The sequence below is a fragment of the Astyanax mexicanus genome, chromosome 2 (assembly GCF_023375975.1).
Source record: "Astyanax mexicanus isolate ESR-SI-001 chromosome 2, AstMex3_surface, whole genome shotgun sequence".
In the NCBI taxonomy this organism is placed as follows: Eukaryota; Metazoa; Chordata; class Actinopteri; order Characiformes; family Acestrorhamphidae; genus Astyanax; species Astyanax mexicanus.
The window spans coordinates 56,141,981-56,167,147 of NC_064409.1; the positions used below are offsets into that span (position 1 = coordinate 56,141,981).

At 37.5% G+C, this 25,167-nt stretch overlaps 1 protein-coding gene across 1 annotated transcript in view; it reads right to left on the reverse strand.

Annotated features, from left to right (window-relative positions):
- tln2b (talin 2b) overlaps window positions 1-25,167 on the reverse strand; it is a 208,370-nt gene that overhangs the window by 36,751 nt on the left and 146,452 nt on the right. The window contains exons 29-43 of the mRNA XM_022672212.2: window positions 22,342-22,461; window positions 21,904-22,101; window positions 16,952-17,091; window positions 16,092-16,185; window positions 14,736-14,825; window positions 14,356-14,478; window positions 13,900-14,043; window positions 13,628-13,789; window positions 13,326-13,466; window positions 12,268-12,449; window positions 7,070-7,202; window positions 5,801-5,902; window positions 5,450-5,620; window positions 5,169-5,315; window positions 3,710-3,811 (exon numbers count right to left, since the gene is read on the reverse strand). Coding sequence (XP_022527933.2) covers window positions 3,710-3,811; window positions 5,169-5,315; window positions 5,450-5,620; window positions 5,801-5,902; window positions 7,070-7,202; window positions 12,268-12,449; window positions 13,326-13,466; window positions 13,628-13,789; window positions 13,900-14,043; window positions 14,356-14,478; window positions 14,736-14,825; window positions 16,092-16,185; window positions 16,952-17,091; window positions 21,904-22,101; window positions 22,342-22,461 — 2,049 coding nt within the window. The remainder of the gene's footprint in view (window positions 1-3,709; window positions 3,812-5,168; window positions 5,316-5,449; window positions 5,621-5,800; window positions 5,903-7,069; window positions 7,203-12,267; window positions 12,450-13,325; window positions 13,467-13,627; window positions 13,790-13,899; window positions 14,044-14,355; window positions 14,479-14,735; window positions 14,826-16,091; window positions 16,186-16,951; window positions 17,092-21,903; window positions 22,102-22,341; window positions 22,462-25,167) is intronic.

Sequence of the window (25,167 nt, forward strand, 5' to 3'; positions counted from 1 at the left end):
AAAAATTGTTGTTTTATTCTATAAACTACAGACAACATTTCTCCCAAATTCCAAATAAAAATATTGTCATATTCATAAAATAAAACAAGTATAATTAAACAAGTTCATATTAATAAAGTTTTAAGAGTTCAGAAATCAATATTTGGTGGAATATCCCTGGTTTTTAAGCACAGTTTTCATGCATCTTGGCATGTTCTACTCCACCAGTCTTACACACTGCTTTTGGATAACTTTATGCCACTCCCTGGTGCAGTTTAGCTTGGTCTGATTAAGCAACTCTAATAAGGGTGCCTACATCGATGTAAGCAAGGGTGTCGCCATGTATCCCTGCTAAAGGGGGAGCACCTAAGTAAACAAAACTGTAATTCTTTAAAACTGTAAAAAAAAAAATAATAATAAAAAAAAAAAAACATTTTCTTTCAAAGAAAATCTTTGTCTAAGCATGAGTTTCTTCAGCACTACTGCCACAGTAGCATTAGCCCCTAACCACAGCATTAGCGGGACATAAATGTCACTTGCTGTTCATTCCACATCGCTCGTTTTAACATGGCAAACACACAGACTACAGTCCGATATACTTTCTCCTCTGAATGGAAAAAGAGCTAATGCTGTGGTTAGTGGCTAATGCTAATGCATCTAATGCGTCTTACTTAGTTGTGGAGATACTTAGCTGAAAACTCACCCTTATAACACTGTACTTTTTGAGCAGAGTGGCGTTACTGCTCTTTACAACCTTACTAGTAAGATTCATACATAAGGCACACCCAACTGTAAGGCACACTGTAGATTGCGGGGAAAATTAAAGGATTTTAAATGTGCCTTGTAGTGTGAAAATTTGACATGTAAACAGTATTTGGATATGGGTTTGAAATATTTTAAGAGAAACATTTGCTAGACTTTGCCACAATATTTTTTATGCCTTTTTCAGACCGCAAGACCCTACAGCGGATAGTGCGGACAGCTGAGAAAATCATCGGAGTCTCTCTTCCCTCCATCGCCGAGATCTACACCACACGCTGCATCCGCAAAGCCACCAGCATTGTGGACGACCCCACCCATCCCTCACACGGACTCTTCGGTCTGATGCCGTCCGGCAGAAGATACAGGAGCATCCGAGCCTCCACTACTAGACTCTGCAACAGCTTCATCCACCAGGCAGTCAGACTTCTCAACGCACAGAGACAGAACTGAACCCCCACCCCACCCACCACTCACCCAACACACTCACACAAAACTAAACTGTACACCCCCCCCCCCCCTTTACACTCACAAGAACTGAACTTCACCCACACACACACCCAGTCAGCACACAGAGGCTGACATGACTTTATTTGCTGCACTCTTAAAAACTATAAACTCTACCTCAGTAACTGCTGTGATTATATATGTTACAGTATGTCACACATCTCTGCACCTTATCCCCACTATACACTTATTATACCGTATCGGTACAGCACTGTCCTGTCTTTAAATTATCTCGTCCTTTGTATTTATTGTATTTATTGTTATTTAGTGTTATAATTTTATAATTTTATGTTGCACTGTCGTCACTCCTGCACTTTATGTTGTCTATTGCTTGTTGTTCTATGTTGCACCATGGTTCCGGAGGAACGTAATTTCATCACACTGTGTACCTGTACTCAGATGTAATCACAATAAAAGCCTCTTGACTCTTGACTTGACTTGACTTGTTTATCTCGTTCCTGTCCGATGAAAAACATGTATCTCCAAATTCACTACTTTTCAGGAAAATTCAAATTTGAATAGATGTCAATGTAAAGTAGAGTTTAGTCAAGTGATTTCTATTGTTCTGTTCATCCAGAATTAGTTACATACTTTACAGAGAACAACAGGGTTTAAACAGTGAGAGGGTTTAAACAATGGAGAGACATGTTTTTCATTGGACAGCAATGATATCAGCATTTTAAAAGCTTATAAATATAAAATGGATTAAGACTACTACTATTACTACACAATACAACATGCAAATATTTACGTTACTTGGAAATTACTCTAGAACATGTTAGCACACATTTAGCCCTACAAGTATCCATTTATAATGATAGACAGACAGATAGACAGACAGACAGACAGACAGATGACATGAATGACCATAACTGTTTTGGTGTTATTATTTTAGGCACATTATATTTGTCAACAGCCTTGACTTGAATGAAGATCAGATTACATTTAAATCTATGCTGAAAATCATGAAATTCCAAAGGGTTCACATATTTACTAAGTTTCTACGTATAAACAGAGTCACTGTTACCAGGATTTCAATAACCCTTCCACAAAATTATGGGCTCTCTATTATTTTCCAGGAGTTTCCATGACTCCAGAACTAATCAAAATCTAAGTTTCAACTGAATGAGCAATGCATTTCCCAATTTGTGTTCAGTAAAGACAGACTAATTATTTTATTCAATCATGAAATCTGATTCGTGATGCACAAGCTAACATTTATGAACTTTGACACAGCTTATACTCCAGTCTAAGTGCAAAAGTGACTAAGTGAAAGTTTCAGTATTTCTTACTTTGGAGCAGTAGCACTGTTCACAGAAAGGTTTAATTAATGTGATATGTTACTGTATTACAGCTGTGCCAAAGGCCACATGTGGTTAGTTTTAGTCTGGCACAAGCGACCCAGATATCATGTGCCAACCAGTCAGAAGCTCACTAGCACACTTTAGCCAAGCTGTGCTAATGATACGGAATTCCCAATCAGCAAGTTATAAATGTCAAGCTGTAGGCATCTCTCTTTTCTAAACATGCAGGCAGAGAGTGTCAAGGATTCTGTAAAATAATCAGGGGTGGATTCCTTCTCCCAATCAATCCAGCGAGTAAAAGCTGAATACCGACAGATAATGTATTGATCAAAATTCTAGCCATCAAATTTAACATAGAACATAAGCCTTAAATGCAATAACTGTCTAACAAAAACATAAGAGTGTGAATAACACTACAACACATACAGGGAGAAGGTGTCCGGGAAAATAAAACAGAGCTATAGTCGATGAGTCTATGGCTTTTTAGCTTTTTAACTTATTTTGATTTTCTTTTATTATTATTATTACTATTATTCTTTTTATTATTATTGCTTTTATTTATTTATTTATTTATTATATATTTTTTTAAGTTAATTTATTTAATTGTGTTTTTACTGTATTATGTAAAAGTTAGTTCAGCTTAATTTTAACTAATTTTTGGTGTTTAAAACCTTATCTTCTTTTAATCTTAATTTCTTATCGATTAAACCAAGTTTCATTATAATTATTATTATTTTTATTCTAATTGTATTTTTATTTTTATATTTTGTTTACTGTTCGTTTAAAACAATTAAATTTAGTTAATATTTTCTTTGTCATGTCAATTCCTGTTTTTGTAAATGCTTATCTATATTGAAAATTAGGGTTGCCCTCAATGTACTTCTGAGTCAAAATAAAGGTTGATTGATTGAGTAGTAAAGTGAGTAGAAGTCCAGAATTGTCACCTAAAATCCTATAAAAAGCTCTTATTTAAGAGCCAAGTCTTCCCACATTAAATAGAATTGGCCTTCAGAAGCATAAAATACATTTAATGTTAAATAAATAAATAAATAAACATTTAGTGTGAATAACAGTACAACACATACAGCTAGCTAACAAGTGTTCATCCAGGGAATAAAACTAAGAGCAATAGAAAGCTTATGCAACAATCTGCTACTCACCATCTCCTGCGCAGTGATAGCGATAGCCTTGGAGAATTTCACCATGGTGGTCTGGTAATCCACGAATGTACCGTCTGGCTCCGGTGGGGTCCCCTCATCCATCTGAACCAAAGTACCCCCCAAACAAGACTTCATATTTAACAGTCTGCTCCCTCACAGAACAGGGCATTAGAGAAACACTCAATTTCATCCTGCCGAAAATTACAGTCTGTGCGAAAAATGTGCAAAAATTAATCAGCGCCGATGCTTCAGTTGCAGCCATTGTCCTCTTTCATGCGTCTTCTTGACAACATAATGAAAGACTGCAGCCGTACTTAAATGAGACGAACGGCGATATAGGATCAAATGGAGGCTAATATGGAGCTGCATGTAGGGCTACAGGCTCAATGACAGTGTGTGTGTGAGAGTGACAGCTGGAGACACTTGGGCCCTGAACCTGAAAAGCCTCCTGCAGTTTTCTAATAACAGTTGCTGAAAGGCCCTCCTCCCAGCATCCGCCGCCAGTCTCCAGCGCTTAGCATGAAGCTGAAAGAACCAGGCTTCTGGCAGTCATGCAGCGCTACTGCTGTTATACTGTCATCAAGTGTACATACATATATACAGACAGCATATAGAGCGCACAGGCCTATAATATTAATCAGTAACTGATTGATAGCTGTGAACCTGAAAAGCCTCCAACAGTTTTCCAGTAATAGCTTTTTAATATTTTATATACACATTTAAAATCATATTTAAATAAGATCTTAGGCTTTTATTTTCAAGTCAGTTTAAATAAGTCTTGTTATATATTAGAAATAGTTTTTTTTCTTGTGTATTAGTATATAATTATTATTATTAAAAGCTGTCATTTAAGCAAGAGGTGCCTACTTTGAAGAATCTAAAATATAAACCATATTCTGGCTTATTTTATACACTTTTATATTTATTAAATAATTCAATATGTTTTCTTTAAAGCATATTAACATTTGAATTTAAGGTGTGTCCAAACTTTTAACTGGTACTGTACTTACTTTGGTCTAGACTTACAAACTCAGTCATACCAAAAGAGGTGGTCTTGATATGGATCAACTGAGCCAGTCATTTTGCTGTCTTTGGATGGTTCAGACTTTAGGACCAATTAGAGAAAGTTGTAGAGAAAGTTGAGGCTATGATTAAACTGCAGAATTAAACAACAGAAAAAGAAAAAGAACTGTGCTGCCACCCAAATCACTTCATGTGTCTTTTCATATCATATTCTAACAGGAAGATAGAAATCGGCATAACATCCGAAATGACAACTTGATGAACTGCCAACTGACAATTTAGCAAAAAGTGAAAGTGAAAGTGCCATAAAAGCACCAGTAAACTCATTTGTTTTTAGTTTTTTTTTCACGTTTTGTGAAGAAAGCTGGTTTTAAATTATGGTCGTGAGCAAAAGAAATTCTAATAGGATGGTAGTTAATATTTGGTGCCTACTCACCCGTCCCATGGCTTCAGCAATGGACTCCACCATTCCCCCTACCATCCCTCCTTCACTCGCAGCCTCGTTCAGCGTCACCATGATGTCATCTACTGCCTCCTTCATCAGCTGTGCTGCCTCCGCTATTGCATCATGGGTATGGGATGCCTATACAAGGTAAAGTTGTGTGTGTATCAGTGAGGCTATGCTTCATAACACTTAATGGATATTTAATTAATTAATTATTATTTTTTTTTTAGTTATTAGCACAGAACCTTAAATTATGTATCTTTTATCTTTACCTTAGGATTTCCTCCTCCCTCTTTGGCTGCATACAGCATTTGTAGTGAGGACTCTGCCAGAGTCTTTGTCTGGTCCAGGATGTTCATCTGCTGCTGGTGGTCCATGTGTTTTGAAGCCAGTCCCACTGAAGCCACAATGAGAGGCTCAAAGTAGTTGGACAGCTGAGTTACCTGATGGGGTTGTGGACGACACATATTGGTGTTAATTACACCAAAACAGGCATTTCTAAAGGTTTCAGACAAAAATGCCTAATATTTATTCATGTTTACTTATATTTTAACTATAAAATGTTCTTTACATAGAGATATTAAATGGTGTAACCTATGAAAAACATTCAGCATTTGATTCACCTTATGTCCAAGTTGGGCGGCCTCTCCACGAGCTGCAGTAGAGATGGGCTCGATGAGATGGCCAATCTCCTGCACAGCTGAAGTTACCTGCTCCTGTACAGCCTGCAAAGTCACAAGAACAGCCATGTTAACTATTTATATCTACTTCAATTATTTATACTGTATTAAATCCACACAAAACTGCTATATACTAAACATACAGGCAAATCCATTAACTCCACCAGACAGAGCATCTTGCCAGTGATCAATTCAAAGGACTTATGGACACAGGATTTAGCCATGTTGGCCTTGGCGAAACAGATCAGCTTACATAACTATATTTACGTGTGTTACATTGACACAACATAAAATTATGGAAGGCAAAATGACATATTTTTCCAAATAGAAGCACAACATTTCTTTTAAACTGCTTTGCACTTTGGATCATTTTCTTGATGCATGACCCATCTGTGCTTCAGCTTCAGCTAACAGAAAATTCCATTCAATTCAACAGCTAATTCTCTTAAAATTCTCTTAAAAAAATTCTAGAATCTAAAGCAGCAAAGCATCTCCAAACCGCCAGTCTTGGTAAGTGCTATTTAAGAAAATTATAAATGTTTACTAGTTAAAGTTTTGCTTTTTTTACTCTGCCATTGATTTTGAACTTCTTGTGCCACAGCTGTTGCAGCTGGGCCTGTAGATCTTGCACACTGTTAGGATACTAAAGAAGACTTATTAATGGTCAACTGATCATAAATCTGGCAACCACGCAGGCCAGAGCTTGGAAGGAAACCAAATATGTTGCAATCTGGTGGAGGCATTTCTGGGAAACACCTACTGTGTGTGTGGGCGAGCATTATCCTGCTGACAAAATGCAAGTTGGATGCTCTGCCATAAGAGGGAACACATGTGGCTGCAGGATGCCCTGCATATATTATTACGCTATTAGTGTTCCACATATGACCACTAGGGGTGATTGATGTTCATACGTGATGGCTTTCCAGATCATCACATTAGCAGTTGGAACAGTGTGTCACTCAGAGACAAGGCTAGACTGCCTTTATAGATAGTTATACAGAACTGATGCCTTGTTTTGCAGTAATCTGAGGTGCCTTATTGTTTTTTTAATGTTTAGTGTATTTGATCAAAATGATTTTCTAACTGTTTAAACACAGTCATTCATATGCGTTTAAACCTTTATCTGGGATTTAATCAAGTGAATGAATATAAACGACAAAAGACTAAACATTAGAATGAAGAACAGCAGAAAGAATAAGTGAGAATGGAAACCTCTAGAGAGATGTCATCTCTGCATGGCAGACTCTGGCCTACAGCTGCTAAGGAGGCTTGTTCTATGTCTCGTATGCACTTGTTGATGCTGTCGATGCTGTGGTCACACTCCCGCTGGCCCGGAGCCTTGTCCCTATAGCAACAAAAGGAAGAGGTTGTTAGAGGAGGGCTGCTGTGCTTCTTTACTTTATCTAGACATCAGATACATTACCGCTCCAAAAACCAAGAGGGTAAGTGCCGACTTGGCTGTTTCTGGCCACCCACCCACACAAACAAAAATCACGCGCACACACACACACACATATATATATGCACCCACTGGCTCAGCTCCAGTTGTGAGTAGATAGATTGGTAGGACAATGGGTCTGGAAGGAAGCCAAATGGGCACAAGTCCCATCTCCTGCTACTGTTCCTGCTGAGTAGGCCACAAAAGAGAGCTCACCCTTGCCCACAGTCATATTAACTGATCTCCTATCAGCCTGTCTATATACACACTAAACTTCAGCATCAGCTACTGCCTGATCCCACACCAGCTCATCCGCTCCAACATATCAAGCTCCAGAGAGACGCTCTCAGTGAAAGTGGAAACAACACTGAGCACCAATTAGCATGGCAATTCACAGCTCAGTGCAGTCTGCCTCAGACAGATATTCAGTTGTCATTATGGGAGTAGAGAGAAACCATTAGAAAGTTAGTTTTTTTTTAAAAGACAAGTGCATCACAGCCCAGTATGAAACAGAGATTAAAAACAGTGGAGGACGCTATAATTTTTTTTTTTACAGCAGCGATATTGACTTAAACTAATATACCGCTAACCGCTTGGCTTGGATGAGATGTTAGGATGTTTCTGTTCGGCTAAATAAAGGTTTAATTAAAGTAAAATGCATGAACTGTTTTTAAATGTTAACACCTGCTAATTCAGATCATTCTTTCTGTACAACTGCAAAAATTGAGTATTCCATTAATTTGGTAATCACTAGGCTTTACCATTGGAAAGCTGGGCAGTGTTCACAACATATCACAACATATAGAGGTGGGTGTTCCCAAGTCGTCCACTGAGGCAACACATAATTGGTTTACATACTGCTATCCTGTGACTTTTGCCATGTAAGTTATATTTAATATATAATATAAATAATACACAATGTATATAAGATATACAGTAATATTAGAGTTTATATGAGTTCAGTTTATATTAACCCAGGCCTGTTACAATGATTACATTACTGATTTATAATACAATAGAAGGACATAACCTCAACAATTTATGCTTGCCTCCATTATGTATTTATTAGCAAGGAGAGCCTATTAACATCATTATGTCATTATGGTGACTTTGTTTAACAAAAAAAAAGTTTGTTTAACTTATTTTATTTTATTCATGTTTTATTTATTTAAAAAAATTATATTATACCACAATGTGACTGCAATGTGATTGGCTGAGAGGCGTTCTATGAGGTCCGTTATCAGCCGGTAATGCACTGTAATAGAAGCTCTCCATGTATTACTCCACCACATACAGGTAACCTAGCAACAATGCAGCGCTTACAAGCCAAACAGCGCAGCTACAAACAGAGCAGCATCATTGTCTAAATGAATTACAGCGAGTCCATTTAATCTACTCCTTAAATATAAAAAAATATTTCTTTTGATCTGCAACCGGAGGAGAAAGCAATAAATATCCAGCTTGATTCCTCCAATGAGCCAAGGTTTGTCACACTTACAAACAATTGAAATGCAGAGAAACAAAGTTAATACAGTAAAACAAACATCCTGGGCTCTTAATGTATTTACATCCTGGTTAAAGAGCAATGACATTGAAGTTGATTTTAGTATTATAAACAAAAATGAAATGAATCAGGTTCTACAATGTTTTTATGGATCCGTCAGAAATGTAAAGGGAAAATTATATTATATAGCATCAGCAGTTTCGTTGGGTTAAGAGCTGTAGTCTTAGCAGTATTTAAAAGCAAACAGATCATATTTTCCTGTTCTTTTTAAATGAAAAATATTTAATAAACAGTGATAATGGACCTGTGGTGTTGGAGCCTATTAGCAGTGCCAATATTATACATTATAGCATTCTCTCTCAGGTATTATTGCTTAATTCCATTTTTACAATTTACAATGTTGGGATTTTCTTAATGCTCACATGATCAGTGATCTTTTTAAATTGTAAAAAATCATTATAATTGTTATCAGAAAATTACACCTTACCCTATTATGAAAAGCAAGCATTCTGTTGCACATCACAAACAATTTAGAATCGTATACAGATGCAGAGGACCTGACTTTACACCTCGTCTCTCACAGTGTAATATTAAACAAAAGTTCAAAAGGAACAAAAGTGATTGTACCATAATATTTTTTAATTATCTTCCTTTGCAGACAGCAAATATTTTTTACTCACAGCCTCCTCACAGTGCCACAGTGCCAGATGTTTATAGATTTGTATACAAGACACTATGGCCTTCTATCTCGGTGGAATCATTAGGTTTGTGTAGATTAAATGGCTCAAAAAGGTGCTGTTGTCTTTCCTCCTTCTGGCCAGTCGGAAATGTTCTAGTGGATCAGACAACTAGTCTCTGCAGCTCCTAACACACACACACACACACACACACACACACACACACACACACACACACACACACACACACACACACACACACACACACACACACACACACACACACACACACACACACACACACACACACACACACACACACACACACACACACAAACACACACACACAAACACACACACACAAACACACACACACACACAGAGGAAAGTTTTTCTTTTCTTTTTCTGTTAACTGTACGCTTTTTCTGTCACCAATTAAGTACGCTTGTACAGCTTCCTTCAAGCCATCTCTCTGACTGCTCTAAGCTGAGTGGATGCATGACTGAGTTTCTCCACCCTCTACCGCTCTGAGCTGGGGTATTCCCAGCCTTACTGACAGCAGAGAGTGTGAACACACAGAACGTAACTCAATGAGCCTCTATATGTGAGTGTACTTACATTACAGTGTTCATCTGATTCCGTGTTTTTCATATGAACATACAGGCTGATGCACAACAACCACCATGCTATTACACAGTAAAGAAGCAAGAGAAGGAGGGAAAATTTTTACTTCTTACTTCTAAATACAATCAGGGTGAATAGATTTTTGTTTCAAATGAATAGATGTCCTTTTGGAGCATTTATATTTGAATGAAAGTGAAAAATGAAAACAGTAGATATATTAGGTTTTGGCATAACAACAATATACAGCTCTGGAAAAATGAAGAGACCACTTTAGTTTCCTAATCAGTTCCTCTGATTTTGTTATTTATAGGTATATGTTTGAGTAAAATGAACATTGTTGTTTTATTCTATAAACTATGGACAACATTTCTCCCAAATTCTAAATAAAAATACTTTTAGAGCATTTATTTGCAGAAAATGAGAAATGGCTAAAATAAAAAAAAAAGATGCAGAGCTTTCAGACTTCAAATAATGCAAAGAAAAAAGTTTTTAAAAGTTCCAAAATCAATATTTGCTGAAATAACCCTGGTTTTTGATCACAGTTTTCATGCATCTTGCCACTTTCCCCTTCACCAGTCTTACACACTGCTTTTGGATAACTTTATGCCACTCCTGGGACAAGCAAAAATTCAAGCAGTGCGCAAGAAGCAAAAATTCAGTTCAGCTTGGTTTGATGGCTTGTGATCATCCTTCTTGCCCTTGATTATATTCCAGAGGTTTTCAATTTGGTAAAATCAAAGAAACTTTTAATTTTTGGGTGGTCTCTTATTTTTTTCCAGAGCTGTATGAGTAAGTTCCTTAAGAGTGAAACTCATAAACCAGAAGTTTTCAGACATCAGCTTTCTGCTGAATTTAAGCATATTAATAGAAGGTTGTGTCCACTTTTGCTGCAGTATAAGCCTGTACTATTCTAGAATTTAATTGCATTCAGTGAAGGGAACAGTAGGGAGGCTAAATGTGTTAGAACTGGATAAGACCTCTAGGGATGGCAAATATATAATTTATGACAAACAAAAAAAAACCTACATATCGTATAACTTGGCAAATGGAACAGAATAAAAATCTCCATGAAAGAAATAACTGGTTATTTTTGTGCAAGATTCCCATGCTGCGTTGTTCTAAATTCAAATGTAAGAGGACTCATTTAAGTTGTATATTTAAGATAAAATCTAAAACTAAGCGTTGTTTATTGTTGTTTATGTGATGTATACTGTATACTCTGAAAGCTTAAAAAATACAAAATATTGTCAACCATCCCAGCTCTACAACACACTGATGCATCCCAAACCTATTCAGTGATGTTAGAGATGGCAGTTCTGCTGCTCCAAATGTTGTCAGGTGTCATTATATCTTTCATATAAAGATGTGTAACTGATTATTATGTTGATAATTATGCATGATACTGTGAGTGATAAATGATGCATCTGCATATTTTCACAAATATTGTCCCGATGACACACTTACCAACAAGGTGTTTGGCTCAGATACCACTTTAAAAATATGGCTCCTTTATAGAGGTTTAAAAAATAGTTCATAATAGAGTTTATTAATGGTTGTTAACTTGTATATGTATAATACTTTAAAAACATAAATAAGCACTTACAACACATTGACAACAACAGCGACAATTAAGTTTTTTTAACATATCTAATAAAATAATGTAGTCAGTTTTAGTCGGTTTAGCCATTTAATATGTTATTATAGCTAAATGAATAAAGTTATTAAAAGAAATTAATTAATCTGGAATCACTATTTGGTACATGCTACAGTTGCCCTTCTCATTTGTGTGTTGTAACTGCTTATTAAGAGTTTAGAAATGAATTAATAACCATTTATAATCTCCTTTATATTTAAAATAATTTATTTAATAACCTTTTATAAAGGAGATTCATTTTAAAGTGGTACCTTGGCTTTCGAGGGATTCAGTTTAACATACAGTATACTGACCTTACAGAGTTATGTAATGTCATTTTAAATTGTCACTTGTGTATGTGTACAGTATAATACAAAGGTCAGTGTCATAGTGCACGATCCGCCCTTATGCTATGCTGCTCACCCCTTGAGCAGAGAGATTAAGGATCTTCCTCAAGGGCCCAAAGGTGGCAGCTAAGCAGACTTGGGCAAAAACAACCCTGTTCTTTCTATCATGACAAAAATCGGCACCGACCTGATAGCAGTGATGAGGCTCTTGATGGAGTCAGACACGGTGCGGGAGTGGCCTGCCAGGATGGACCAGGTGGGCGGATCCTTAGGGTTGATCACAAGCGAGCGAGCGGTCTCCAGTAACTGGGTGGAGCTGTCCAACATAGAGCGAGCTGAGCGCAGGATTGGCTCCTGAGCTGCTGAGCCCTAGGGTTAAAGGGAGAATGGGGAAATTAAATATTATATATATATTAAATATATATATATACACATCAATAAAAGCATTTAAAAATAAAAACTATTTTCTTCAACATTTAAAACACATGTACAATTCCCGGAGAAGCATTTTGCAGCACTGTGATCATATTCAGTCTAACCACGGCAAAACCCATCAATATGTTCAAAGAAGCATGAAAGAGAACAGCTCCAGCACCTGAAAGTGCTCATCAAAAAGAAAGAAAGCGAGAGAAGTGTCTGAAGTCACATGACCACGACCACATACTCTCTCACACACACACACACACACACACTGACTCACATACACATACACTCCTACATTCCCCTCGGCCCCCTCAGACAATTACATTAACAAGCTATACTGCCGCAACAGCTGCTGTCTGTTCATACAGGCCCACAAGCCTCAAACAGACTACACTGAGGTTTATAAAGACACAGGAAGTGTGTTCTACAGGAACACTGTAAAAATGAGGTGACCATCGCTTCACCTTGCATATTTTTCTAACTAAAAAAAAAGAAAAAGGAAGTGTTCATCCAACCACCAGTTGCTGCCTTTGAATCTCAGAGCAACCACTTTGTTTTGGCACAGCATTAGAGGCAGCAGATCAAAGGCAGAGGAGTCACCTACTTATTCATGAAGACTACGAGAGTAGACAGAAGGTCCATTTTATCATCATGCGCTCCAAAAGTCCACACAAAGGAGCATTCTGAGGCTAAGAGCTGCTGAGAAGCTGCTTTAATTGTGATGAGAAAGCAAGTCTCTTTACTAAAGAGTACTCAAAACCAGCACACACACACCATTCATAAATAAGGCATCAGAAGTGCTACCGGTCAACATCCTCTCACCTCATTGCTTATCTGAGCAGGAATGCTGGCGAACTCTGGGTTGGAGGCAAACGTGGAGAGATTCTCAACAGCCTCTATAAGGGGGGTTGTGGCTACACGACACCTTTCACGGTTCTCATCTGAAAAATCCCCATCCAAGGCCTGCAAGAAATACATAGACAGATATACACACATGCTCTGATTTAAAAAATTAATATCATTCATATTAGAGTAGGACGAATTTCAGCTTATATTTGAATAAAGCAAGTACATCATTTACTCTCATTACTCCACGCTAAAAATGAAATGAATCCAAATGTGACCTTAATAGTTTTGACGAGATTGGCCGTGGTGTTGGCCACTTCTTTGGCCGACTGCACAAAATGTCTCCTAGCGACGGGATTGGCTGTTTTCGAGGAAGCGAGCCGGCAGGCGTTGCAGAGCGCAGAGGTGTGCTTGGCTACAATGGTGGCTGCAGACAGCACCTATGTCAATAAACACACCCATAAAGAGGAAGAGGAGAGGTTTTACTATGAAATAAAAGTAAGTTCTCGACAAAAGACGAGAAATAAACAATGGCTTATTTATTCCTCACCTGGGAGGGACTGCTGGCCGGGTCCACCAAGCTCTGACACGCCATCTGAATGGCCTGGTTAGCTTTAGCGAACTGAATAGGATCCACCAGCCCCTGATGACCCGACTGACTGTTAGGGTCTGACACGCCCACGAGGTAGGAGGCCTGTAGATCAAATAATACAGAAAGAAAGAGTGTCTGCAGAATTCTCATCTTTTGCAAAATATACCATATAGACAAAAGTATTGGGACACCAGCTTTTTTTTTTACACAGTGAAAGGAATTCAAATGCAATTCAAATGAGTGTAGGTTAGAGTAACTGCCTCTACTGTCCAGTAAAGGGGCTTTCTACAAAGTTTTGGAGCATTGCTGTGAGGATTTGAGTGTGTCCTTGAGTGTCTGAGAGCAGGGGATTGGGCTAGGCTAAGACTAAGGTACCACAAAGGCCCAAAGAGCAGGTGCAGTCTGAACACTCACCTGGCCTGCTGCCTCCGTCAGCCCACACAGCGCTTTGGATGCCACACCCACACATTCCCCGAAGGCTGGCACATCGCCCGTCTTACAATGCTGAGAGATGCCAGCCATGGACTCTCCCAACACCTGATACACACAGAGAAAAGGTTATTCTACCTCATAGTCCTATACACCTATAGCAATTACAATATAATGTTGCTTAAAATGAATGAAATCTAATAAAATTTAATAAGTGCTATAAAAAAACGAAAGCAACAAAACATAACACATGTAATCCAATGTAACGCACAGAATTCTCCATGTTTTTGCTTTTGTAATGAATTAAAAGCATTTATGTAGTGGCACACAATATAGAACATAGGAGGATCTATGTGTAGTTTTACCTTGGAGTTCTCCATCACACTTTCTATGCAGTCAAAGTAGGAGAGGTCACTGACTGGTTCATTGGGATTGTCTAGCATTCCTCTAACAGCCTGGATGAGAAGAACAGAGAGATAGAGGGTAAGAGAAAGAGAGATCCTTACACTGATGCTCCCTGATATATTTATTTCTGTCTTTACTTATTATAGTATTTTTGAGCTCGCAGTTACATACAGCTGTAATGCATGCAAATGCATTTGGTGAAAAGCCGAATAATACACTACCATAATTAACAGTGAAAGAATCATCTAGGCATTGTGAGGCTGTAAAGTAATCTTACAGGATATTACACAAATATTACTTGGAATAGTTATTGTTAGAGCTCTTGTGCAGCTCCACTAAAGTTACATAGTGCAGTAGCGGCGTTCCAGAACAGGAATGACAGAGACACTGTTCTGCCTATTACAGTCAATCAACATAATTCTGCACCTGCTATTTCAATTTTAAGGTAAAACTGCTACATAAAAATGCTAATATGTTTGTTGGGTGAAGTGTTCATTTTATTATCATTATAGTTAATAGAATCATTATATTATTAATTTAATTCATGGCCATGACAATGCTGGTGAAAATACATATATTATACAGCTCTGGACAAAAATAAGAGACCACTTTTATTTCACTAAATTGAAAACCTCTGGAATATAATCAAGAGGAAGATGGATGCTCACAAGCCATCAAACCAAGCTGAACTGCTTGAATGTTTGCAGCAGGAGTGGCATAAAGTTATTCAAAAGCATTGTGTAAGACTGGTGGAGGAGAGCATGCCAAGATGCATGAAAACTGTGATTAAAAACCAGGTTTATTCCACCAAATATTGATTTCTGAACTCTTAAAACTTTGTGTATATGAAATTGTTTTCTTTGGAATATTTGAGGTCTGAAAGCTCTGTATCTTTTTTTGTTATTTGAGGCATTTCTCATTTTCTGCAAATAAATGCTGTAAATGACAATATTTTTATTTGGAATTTGGGAGAAATGTTGTCTGTAGAATAAAACAGCAATATTCATTTTACTCAAACATATACCAATAAATAGCAAAATCAGAGAAACTGAATCAGAAACAGAAGTGGTCTTTTTTTATTTTTTTCCAGATCTGTATTTTGCTATGCAAAAAAATAAAGAAAGAAATTCAGCTCGATGCTCTACCATACACAGACAGAGCATGAACAGCACAGCAGAGTTCATTATACAGTAAGCGAAGCATTTAGATAATGTTCACGCAGTGTGTATATCAAAGCTAAAGTATGTGTGTGCGGGTGTGTATATACAGTATACACGTGTGCGTGTGTGTGATAATATGCTCAGGTGTTTGCTAACCTCGAGCTCACGCAGAGCATTGTCACACTCTTTCTGGCCTGGCGCCTGCTGGGTACACAGTGTGATGAGCTGGTTAATGCTCTCTGTCACCGCTCTGAAACAGAGGACACACAACAAAGCACCAAACACACACACAGACACACAGAGGAAAAACACAGAAATAAGTGCACAAAGCCAAAAGTGCTATGTTACAGAGACCTCAGTTGTATTGTTTAGACACAAGGGAAATAACAGCACACATTAAAATCTCGCTCACGAGACTCTATAAACTCTTTCCTAATGTACTGCTACCACACACACATACTTCAGACATGTGTCTTGTATCTTACACACATACACACACACACACAGACACACTAAGCTGTCATAATACTGGTGTCCTGTTCCTCTCAGATGAGCACAGGCTGTCTGTATATATGTGTGTGAGCGTGTGTGTGTGTGTGTGTAAGGGCACAAGCTTGTGTTTGTGTGTGTGTGTGTGTGTGTGTTCGTGCGTATCTCCCAGCCTCCATCTCCCTCATTAAGGAGAGAGAAATCAATCAGGCCCAAAGCCCAGTGGAGCTGCTGCCTCTCTCCTCCACCTGAGGCAGTTTTAGCTACACACACACATGCATGCACACACACACACTCCACACCCACACAGGCAGGCTTGTTTGCCGCACACACACACATGCCTCAGCTCCACTGTTTTCTTTCCTTCCAGAACTTTCATCCTGCTGAGTCTGGAGGCCTTGTGAGAAAGACCGGTGTAAATTTTCACTGTCATTTTTTTTTTGTCACTGATGGCTGCAAGTAGCTGCTTCCCGCCCTCAGGCAAGCTAGATGATGGCTTGGACGGCCACCAATGCCAGTCCACTTACCGCGCTGCAGCTGCGAGAAGATTCTTGGCATTGGCAGCCCCGGGATCCACAGACAGGGACTTAGCCGCCAGCAGCAGTTTGCTGGAGGCCATGGAAATGTTCTTCAGGTTGCCAATCACCTGGATCTGATCATCTTTGGACTGCAAAGACAACAAGTGCAAAGCATGAAACTTAAATTATTTGATCGACACAGTGATTAGCACCATTTTTTATTTGGCTCATATCATGGGCAAGCTAATATCCCTCGTTTTGATTTCATAAAAGAAATGAATTAAGAAAAAAAAATCTAATCTAATTCAGTAACAAATCTAGCCAGACACAGCTAGCATACACTGACATTGTGATGAAGCTTTCAGAATGACAGCCTATTGTAAAGGTCTCCTTCTGCTAAAATCATGTTTTTCTTGTTTTTTGTGAAATACCGAAATACTATAGGTCTCTTCGAGTTGTATATGCATGCTGCTTATGAAACTGCTCCTCAGCCCCCCAAGTTTGCAGTAGCTATAGAAAAAAATCCTTAGAAATACAAGTTGATCAGAGAGATGTTAGGTCTCTTTATCAACTCGTGAGTTAATGGCCCCGCCCACTTCAGCACGGGAACGTCCACAGAGCTGAAGCAGGGCTGCAGCAGAGCAGACACTAATTCTCCAGTCTGTACATACAGAAGCTAAACTGCATAAGATCATTTTAAATTCATTATAGTCATTAATGCATCATAATATATCACCTTGCTTTCAGTATGACGATATATCACATTTTAAGCAAACTGTCAAAGTATTCATATATATAAAAATATTTATTTATCAAACATAACAACAAGGGTACATCCATTATCAGTACTTACGGCAGAAAGTTTGTAAACTAATTACTATTTGACACTAGTTAACACATTTATTCATTACAAATGTTTTAACTAGTATCAATTAAATATTATTTAGAACATTCTTAAAGGCATGAACTCCAGCTACCAGCTTTTGCTCAAAATGTATCAGAATTAATTTTGCAATCTGTTCCCCTATCCTACCTATTCATTTGTGCTCATCTGTAGACTTATCATGACTTAATTTTAAAAGTGCCGTGTTTAAAACATCAGGGCCCTCAGAATTCTACCAATAAAGTGTAAGGTTAATTTGAGTTTTTTTGCATGGACAATACTATGCCCCCATCTCTAGCACTGTAAGCCTGTTGGGAGCATCGGCTAAAAGTGCTGTATTTTAGAATGCTGGGGGCGAACGGAGCTATGTTACTTGAATCATTATCAGGTTTCACTATGCCTAAAGTCCATTTCACATTTTAAGTATTTCCCCTTTAAGTATTAAAATTTAGTAATATTTAATAATGTCTTATTTAATAATTAGCTGAGACATCAAACAACAGTATGATATACTACTAATATAGCACTATTTTCGTACGCCCTGAATCAGCAAAGCTATTCAGTGAAAGCTTGTTATAGTACAGAACATCTTGAATAATAATAAAAAGAAAAAAAAGGGCGCAGAATACGTTTCCACTATCTAAAAATGTGCTGTGGAAAATCCTGGCCTTGAGTTATCCAAGGCTGCTAAGTGTTTTTAAAACCTTTAGCTCTCTGTAAATGCACTTTTACTTAAAGCAATCTCTTCATGTTAGTGCAGCCCTACTTGGTTAACACAGAGTTCTAAGTAAAACCCACCATCTAAAGTAAAAAAAACACCCTGTAGTTCTCGGAGCTAAACGCTGTAAATTGCAGAGCAGCACAGCGGCACCAGCTGATCTCAGTTCATATAGCCCTTTCATCCACTCCTCACTCACTCTTATTAGGCATGTCATGCTCCATCACCCCTCTTCCCCAACCCATCTCTCCAAATTAATGAGCAAAATAAGCAGAACGAGAACATCATCAACGATCTCATTACGATGGAGTGCCTCACATTTTCCCGGGGACGATCATGCGCCTAAATGAATTAAATGAGAAGGTCTAATTAACAAATGGATCAAAAGTGCTTTGAAACTGCCAACCACGGCATAGTTGTACCCATTTGTCTGTAACTCACTAGTCTTGTAGATAGATTGACTGGATGATGCTAACAGTGTATAGTCCTATTTTGCATTATGCTGTTGGGAACCTGTTTGAATATCTCACCTGTCATTAAAAAAATAAAATAAAATAAAACAAAATAAAAATAATAATAATAAATTATTAAATATCACCCAGAAATAACTGTGATAAATAATAGTAATATTTTACTATGCTTTTTATGTAATTGACACAGTCATAATTTAATGAAATAATAATGTAACTACACATTAAATTGTAATTTTTTTTGGCTATTCAGACAGTAGGTTAAAGCTCACCTTCCGTTGTTTTTTCTTTCATTTTAAAATGTCTAGTTGTGGTCTCTAGTATGAATGAATGACATGTGAGCCGTTTTTGTAAAAAAAAGTGCTCAGGTGTCTCTGTATAGCTCTTTTTTAATGGACTGTTTTAGGGGTGTGTCCAAAATGACCGGATTCCAGCTTTGCTCATGAATATTCATACATGCAAACAGCATGCAAATATCTCTCCTCTGATTGGCTAGGAGCACTGCGACGCCCCTCCACCGCTCTGCCGCTCACTGCCTCCCACTTCCTAACTGATGAGCGGTGATGTTGCGTCGCTTCAGCTCCGCCTCTGGGAGTTTCTCGAGCCAAGGTGGGCTGGTCTGTGAGTTTCTGCCTACGTAGGCAGAAAGATAATTCAAAATTCACCCGTTTTTCGGAGGGGGGGAGGGGGGATTTCTTTGCTTAGCTCCTGCAGACAATGGGGGCTGCAAAACAGTTTAATGTGCAGGTGTACACATTCAACTCGGAGAGACCTACTGTATTCCACAAAAAAACAAGAAAAATCGGATTTTCGCGGAAGGTGAGCTTTAATAATACATATATCTTTTTAAATGTCCTTAATAAATAATGTATAATATTATAATAACTAAACAGCATCAACATACCGGCTTATTCATGCTAATACCAATGATCTTTCATGATTTTTTTTTTATAAGAAAAAAAGTTAGATCCATATATTGAACAATAAATCAATAGCATTTATTGCGACATCATCATCAGGCAGTTTATCATCAGTTCTGCTGTTACTCCACAAATTCCTCATTTCCTTTATAGTCTTTTTCTCTGAACACCCGGTGTCCTTTCACCATAGCAATGCTGCTTAAATACAAATTATTTAATGTATTGATTATTATTGATCTTCCTGATGAATATTTGAACAAAACTCAATACATACAAATTTCTGAAGCTAGAGTATCAACTCACACAGTTACACACAAACAAACACACACACAACCTGATCCGGACACATCAATCCAGCGCTACACTTCTTATCCTCTTTGACATTAAATCTAAAATTCTCTTTCTAACCCTCAAAGTTCTTCATCTCTACATTCCTCTTGATGGCAGTAAGTTTCATGCAGGACCTCATTTTTGGCTTCTTCTACAGAGAGCAGGTTGTTCAAAGATTTGATCCTGAGATCTCTCTTTATGTCTAAAATGATATTATAGATTTCAAATTAGCTTTGTAATTCAGTACCTTGTTGTCAGTTCTTGGATTACTGTGTTTAAATGCACTTTTAAGATTAATTAGATAATAAGAGTTAATTTGTTTTATGCAATAATTGTGTTTTTACTTCGTCACCAGCCGATAATCTCACAGAAGCATGTGAGATGAACTTCATGTTGTGGTGTTTTGTAAGCATTCACCCACTTTACTGGCAAATACTGATGTGGAGATTTTTTATAGTTTCTAAAAGAACATAACAATACCCTTGTTTCTGTATATATGAGTCTGTCTTATTTGTATTTTACTTGTGTGCATAGGAAAACTAAAACAAATCCGTGCATACATATGCTAAGAAATCTGATTACTGATCTCAAATTCAGCTCTCTTTATTGGATTTCTAGTCTTTAACCTAATCTAAAAAAAATCAGAGCATGCTGTTTACATGACCACATGAACAGATATCTGATAACTAACCAAAAATCTGAAAAAAATCAGAGTATTGAGTGGATATGAACACACTTACAGGTAACCCTGCGTTCACACTGGAACGCGACGAGTCGCTTGTGTCGCCCAGCGTTTGTCGCTTGTGGGCGTGTCAAGCTCAACGCGCACGTTTATCATGGTCCAGCCTCCCATAAGAAAAAAGGCACAAATAAAGAATCGCTTGGCCACGTTATTCTACAGCTATAACTCCCAAACTTGCTGGACTCTTGGGCGTTTCTGTGATTTAACTATTCTGGAAACGCAGCTGTTCCCGCAGGGTCCACCCCATGTGGGTCCACCCCGTTCAACAGAATGAACAGGAAAAGAAACTAGAAATTCAGAGAGCAGGATCTTGAGGACGTCGGACCGCCTTGTTTGTGATTGGTTCACCGCGTCATCATTTATTTGCATAAAGTTGAGAAAAATTCAGCTCTGTGTCGCTCTGTCGCCTCTCGCGTGTTGCGGCAACAAATCGCGCCCTGCCATAGGAAATGAATGGTCGCCTGTCGCTTTCCAGTGTGAACGCAGGGTAAAACAAAACAAAAAAAAATAAAGTTACTTCAAGTAGTTTTATATAAATTTAATTGGTCTGTCCATCGTGAAATTTCCGGCATAATACAACTTTAATTAATTAATTTAAAAATGTGTCAAAAAGTAAAAACAGCTAAACATATACAAGGGTTTTTTTTTTTTACCAAGAGCATCCTTACACTTATATTACACATCCTTACATTTATACACTTATATTATTACTTATATTAAGAATTTCACTGTTCAAGGAAACTAGTTTCTTACTGTGCACATGACATTAAACTCTTTGAATCTTGAATTTTGATTATAAAAACTTTTCTCCAAAAAACAAGATACCCACATAACAGTTTGAAGTCTTTGAACTGTGAACAACCTTAACAAAATCATGCTGCGGTAGGTGTGTGTGTACCTGAGTGTGTCCAGCCATCTCGATGCCGGCATCCAGGAACTCATCAAAGTCCTGGCTAAACTTGCCAGAGGCCACAGCCAGCTGACTGCTGGTTCCTCGAGAAGAGTGCACCACCTCCCCTGCAGAGTGGTTCAGCTCAGCGGCCGTGTGATTCAGCTCTGTCTGAGCCTCCTGGAAGGACTTGGAGCACGGAGGCAACTGCACACACAGATAAGAGTTAGCATAAAACTACAACCTCAAGCTCAGAATGAGACAACGAAAAAAGAGCCAACTTTATACACTGTAGCAGATAGGAAAGTTTTTATTCTATGGGGATTTTAATGTAACAAGAAGTTATGTGGGCCATTTATTTTTCAGTTTATTAAGAAACATACATACATACATTCTTGGAATGAAGATGAAATGTGCTTCAGCACATATAAATAAAAAAAAATGTACATTTTCCACCAGAAGTTTCTTGCTGGCTTCTCCGATGCTCCTCAGAGCCATGTCCACATCCTTCTGACCAGGTAAGCAGTTCACACAGTTATTCAGAGAGTGGGAGACAGCCTTTGCTACCTGGAACACACACATACACACACACACTGTCAGGGCTGTGATATTACATCAGGCATCCTAACAACCCTACAATGTCCTAGGGAAAAGCAGCTTGAATCTAAAATGCTAATCAGCCGCAAAGCAGAGCAGAGAAATCCATGTCCCTAATTTATGCCACTGTCATAGACATATGCCAAGCAATATGTTTATCTCCCAGAGGAGCCCCAGCAAATCAGGAAAAATACCACAGCCTTCCAGAAAGGAGGCCGCCAAGCGCCGAACAGACAATAGAAAATTGCTCAGTTAACAGGACATAATTGCTCTGGAGGTGGGTGATGCGCTACTTTTCAACTTCTTTTCAGAACGTAGAGAAAGTGAGAGCACGACTGAGTAACTGAGCAAAGAAAACACTAGAGAGAGAGAGACAGAGACAAAAGGGGAATTCAGAACTTTTACAATAGAAGTTCTACAGTATTTTTCTTCTACTGATAATACTGATGTTGTTTCTCTTCGGTAAATTATTTTACATAACTATAAAACAATAATAATGAAGCAATATCAAAACAAAATCAAAATGTAAATGAACTATTAAACACTAATTTGACTTTGCTCATTGCTTGATATGCCAGTAACTTTTATGGACTAAACTCTCTATCTCTCTCTGTCTATCTTTTATTTAATTTAAAGCAAAAAAAAAAAAAAAGTTCATAAATAAGGGATTAATGACTGTTTATCGGTCATACAAAAGAGTCTATCAGCAGGAACAGAACTGATGTGTCTTTCTTACAGTACATGTAATCTAGCCTGAAGACACTACCTCACTATTTTTTAACATTTCTGCCTAGAAATAATTTTGATGATTTACATTTAAGAGGCATCTTTTTCCTGCTTTTGCCAAACCCACCTTAGTGGACCCTGTAACAGAATCATGGCATTTTCAGTATGTTTTAAGGTGCCATTTGTAGGAGACATTCCCATTCTTTAATCAGCTATAAATTACTATATAACCAATCAAAACTAGCTGCATTTTAAGAATTTCAACCTACCCAAGACCAACTGTTTACATTACAGATGCATCTTTATCCCACCCAATACTAAACATCCTGGTTATCAAACTGTGTCTGGTGTCATTTAGAATAGAAACTGTGGTAAAAACTTGTCTATATATTTTAATTTACAATTACATCAGAATAAAACATATGATCAGAATAAGCTAAATAAGATCAGACGGAACAGAACAGAAACGCTACAGCAAACTAAGCTTTTGTAAAGCTTCAAAGCTGTGGTGGGGTGAACGAGCCTCAGACTTATCTAATATATTGTGAACAGACCCTGCAATTAAAGTGAACGCAAAACTCAAGCTATTTATGACAGATGACACACAGCAGTGTGTGGGAGCCAAACACTGAAAGTAAAAATTGCACATGGCCACTGTGAGCAGTCCAATTTAAACGTCAACCAACCACTAAATGTGCAGCTTGCCTGCGTCCTTTTAGATGATAATAAATAGACAAGTAGATAAAAATAGCTTTCTAACATCTAACATTCTGACATTTCTTCTAATATACTGTAACATAAGAAATGCATTATTTATTCATTTTCTCTAAATTAAAGGCTTTCTTCTCTTCTTCTCTAATTCAGAGATCATGACACAGGCCCCATTCTATTACTCTGCCACGAGTAACTACAGACTCTCTGCCAGACTGAACATCGGCCTCTATCGGTATGAGAACAAGTACTTTTGTTTTGTTTTTTTAATCTCAAAGCCTTTGTGTGTATCATAAGAAATAATAAAAAATAAATAAATAAATAAAAAGTCTCCTAAAACATGATCAAGCTCTGTGTATCTCATGATCCTAGTCTACAAATTAGCTATGTATATTTTGTAGTAACAACGAAGCACTGTTGTAAGTAGCTCTGGATAAGGGCGTCTGCTAAATACCTTAAACGTAAATGTGTAGACAAAGTTTGATAAGCACTAGAAATATATGATCCTTAGAGCTGAAACTAGCGTATATTTTATTTTTTAAACATGACACTTTTGTGAAGAATCTTTAGAAATATTGGAATTTACATCTTTCATAAACTGAATTATTATTTATTTTTTATTAAGGCTGGGGATGTTATGATCCCTGACTGTAATATCCATTCAGTCGGCATGCTGTGTTGTGTTTTTTTGTGTCTATATTGCAGTGTGCAGTCCTGGGGTGCTATCTGTAAAAGAGCATTGAAAGAGTGACCTGGAAAAAGACCTTTTATGACCTGGAAGCACACCCTGTTCAAACCTATTAAATTGCTAGTTTTGTTACATTTTACATAAAGATAAAAATAATTTTATAACCTGGAGACACACCCTGCACAAACCTATTAGATTGTTAGTTTTGTTACATGTTACATAAAGATAAAATGTATTTTATGACCTGGAAGCACATCCTGCTCAGACCTATCAGATTGCTAGTTTTGTATCATGTTACATAAAGATAAAATCATTTTTTACACTGTTGGTTGTGGTTAATTTTAACACAGTTAAATAACAGTAAGTACTGAATTATAAGCTAAAAAATTAAAGCTAAGAATATCAGCTGAAAGAGGGGTTACATGACTGTGTTTATGCAATAAACACATGCAAAAGAAAGACTATCTGGAGCAACATCACTGATGCAATAGTTTAAAATGTCGCTGTCCAATGAAAAACTCAATTTTTTAAGATTTTTAGTTTACTGCATA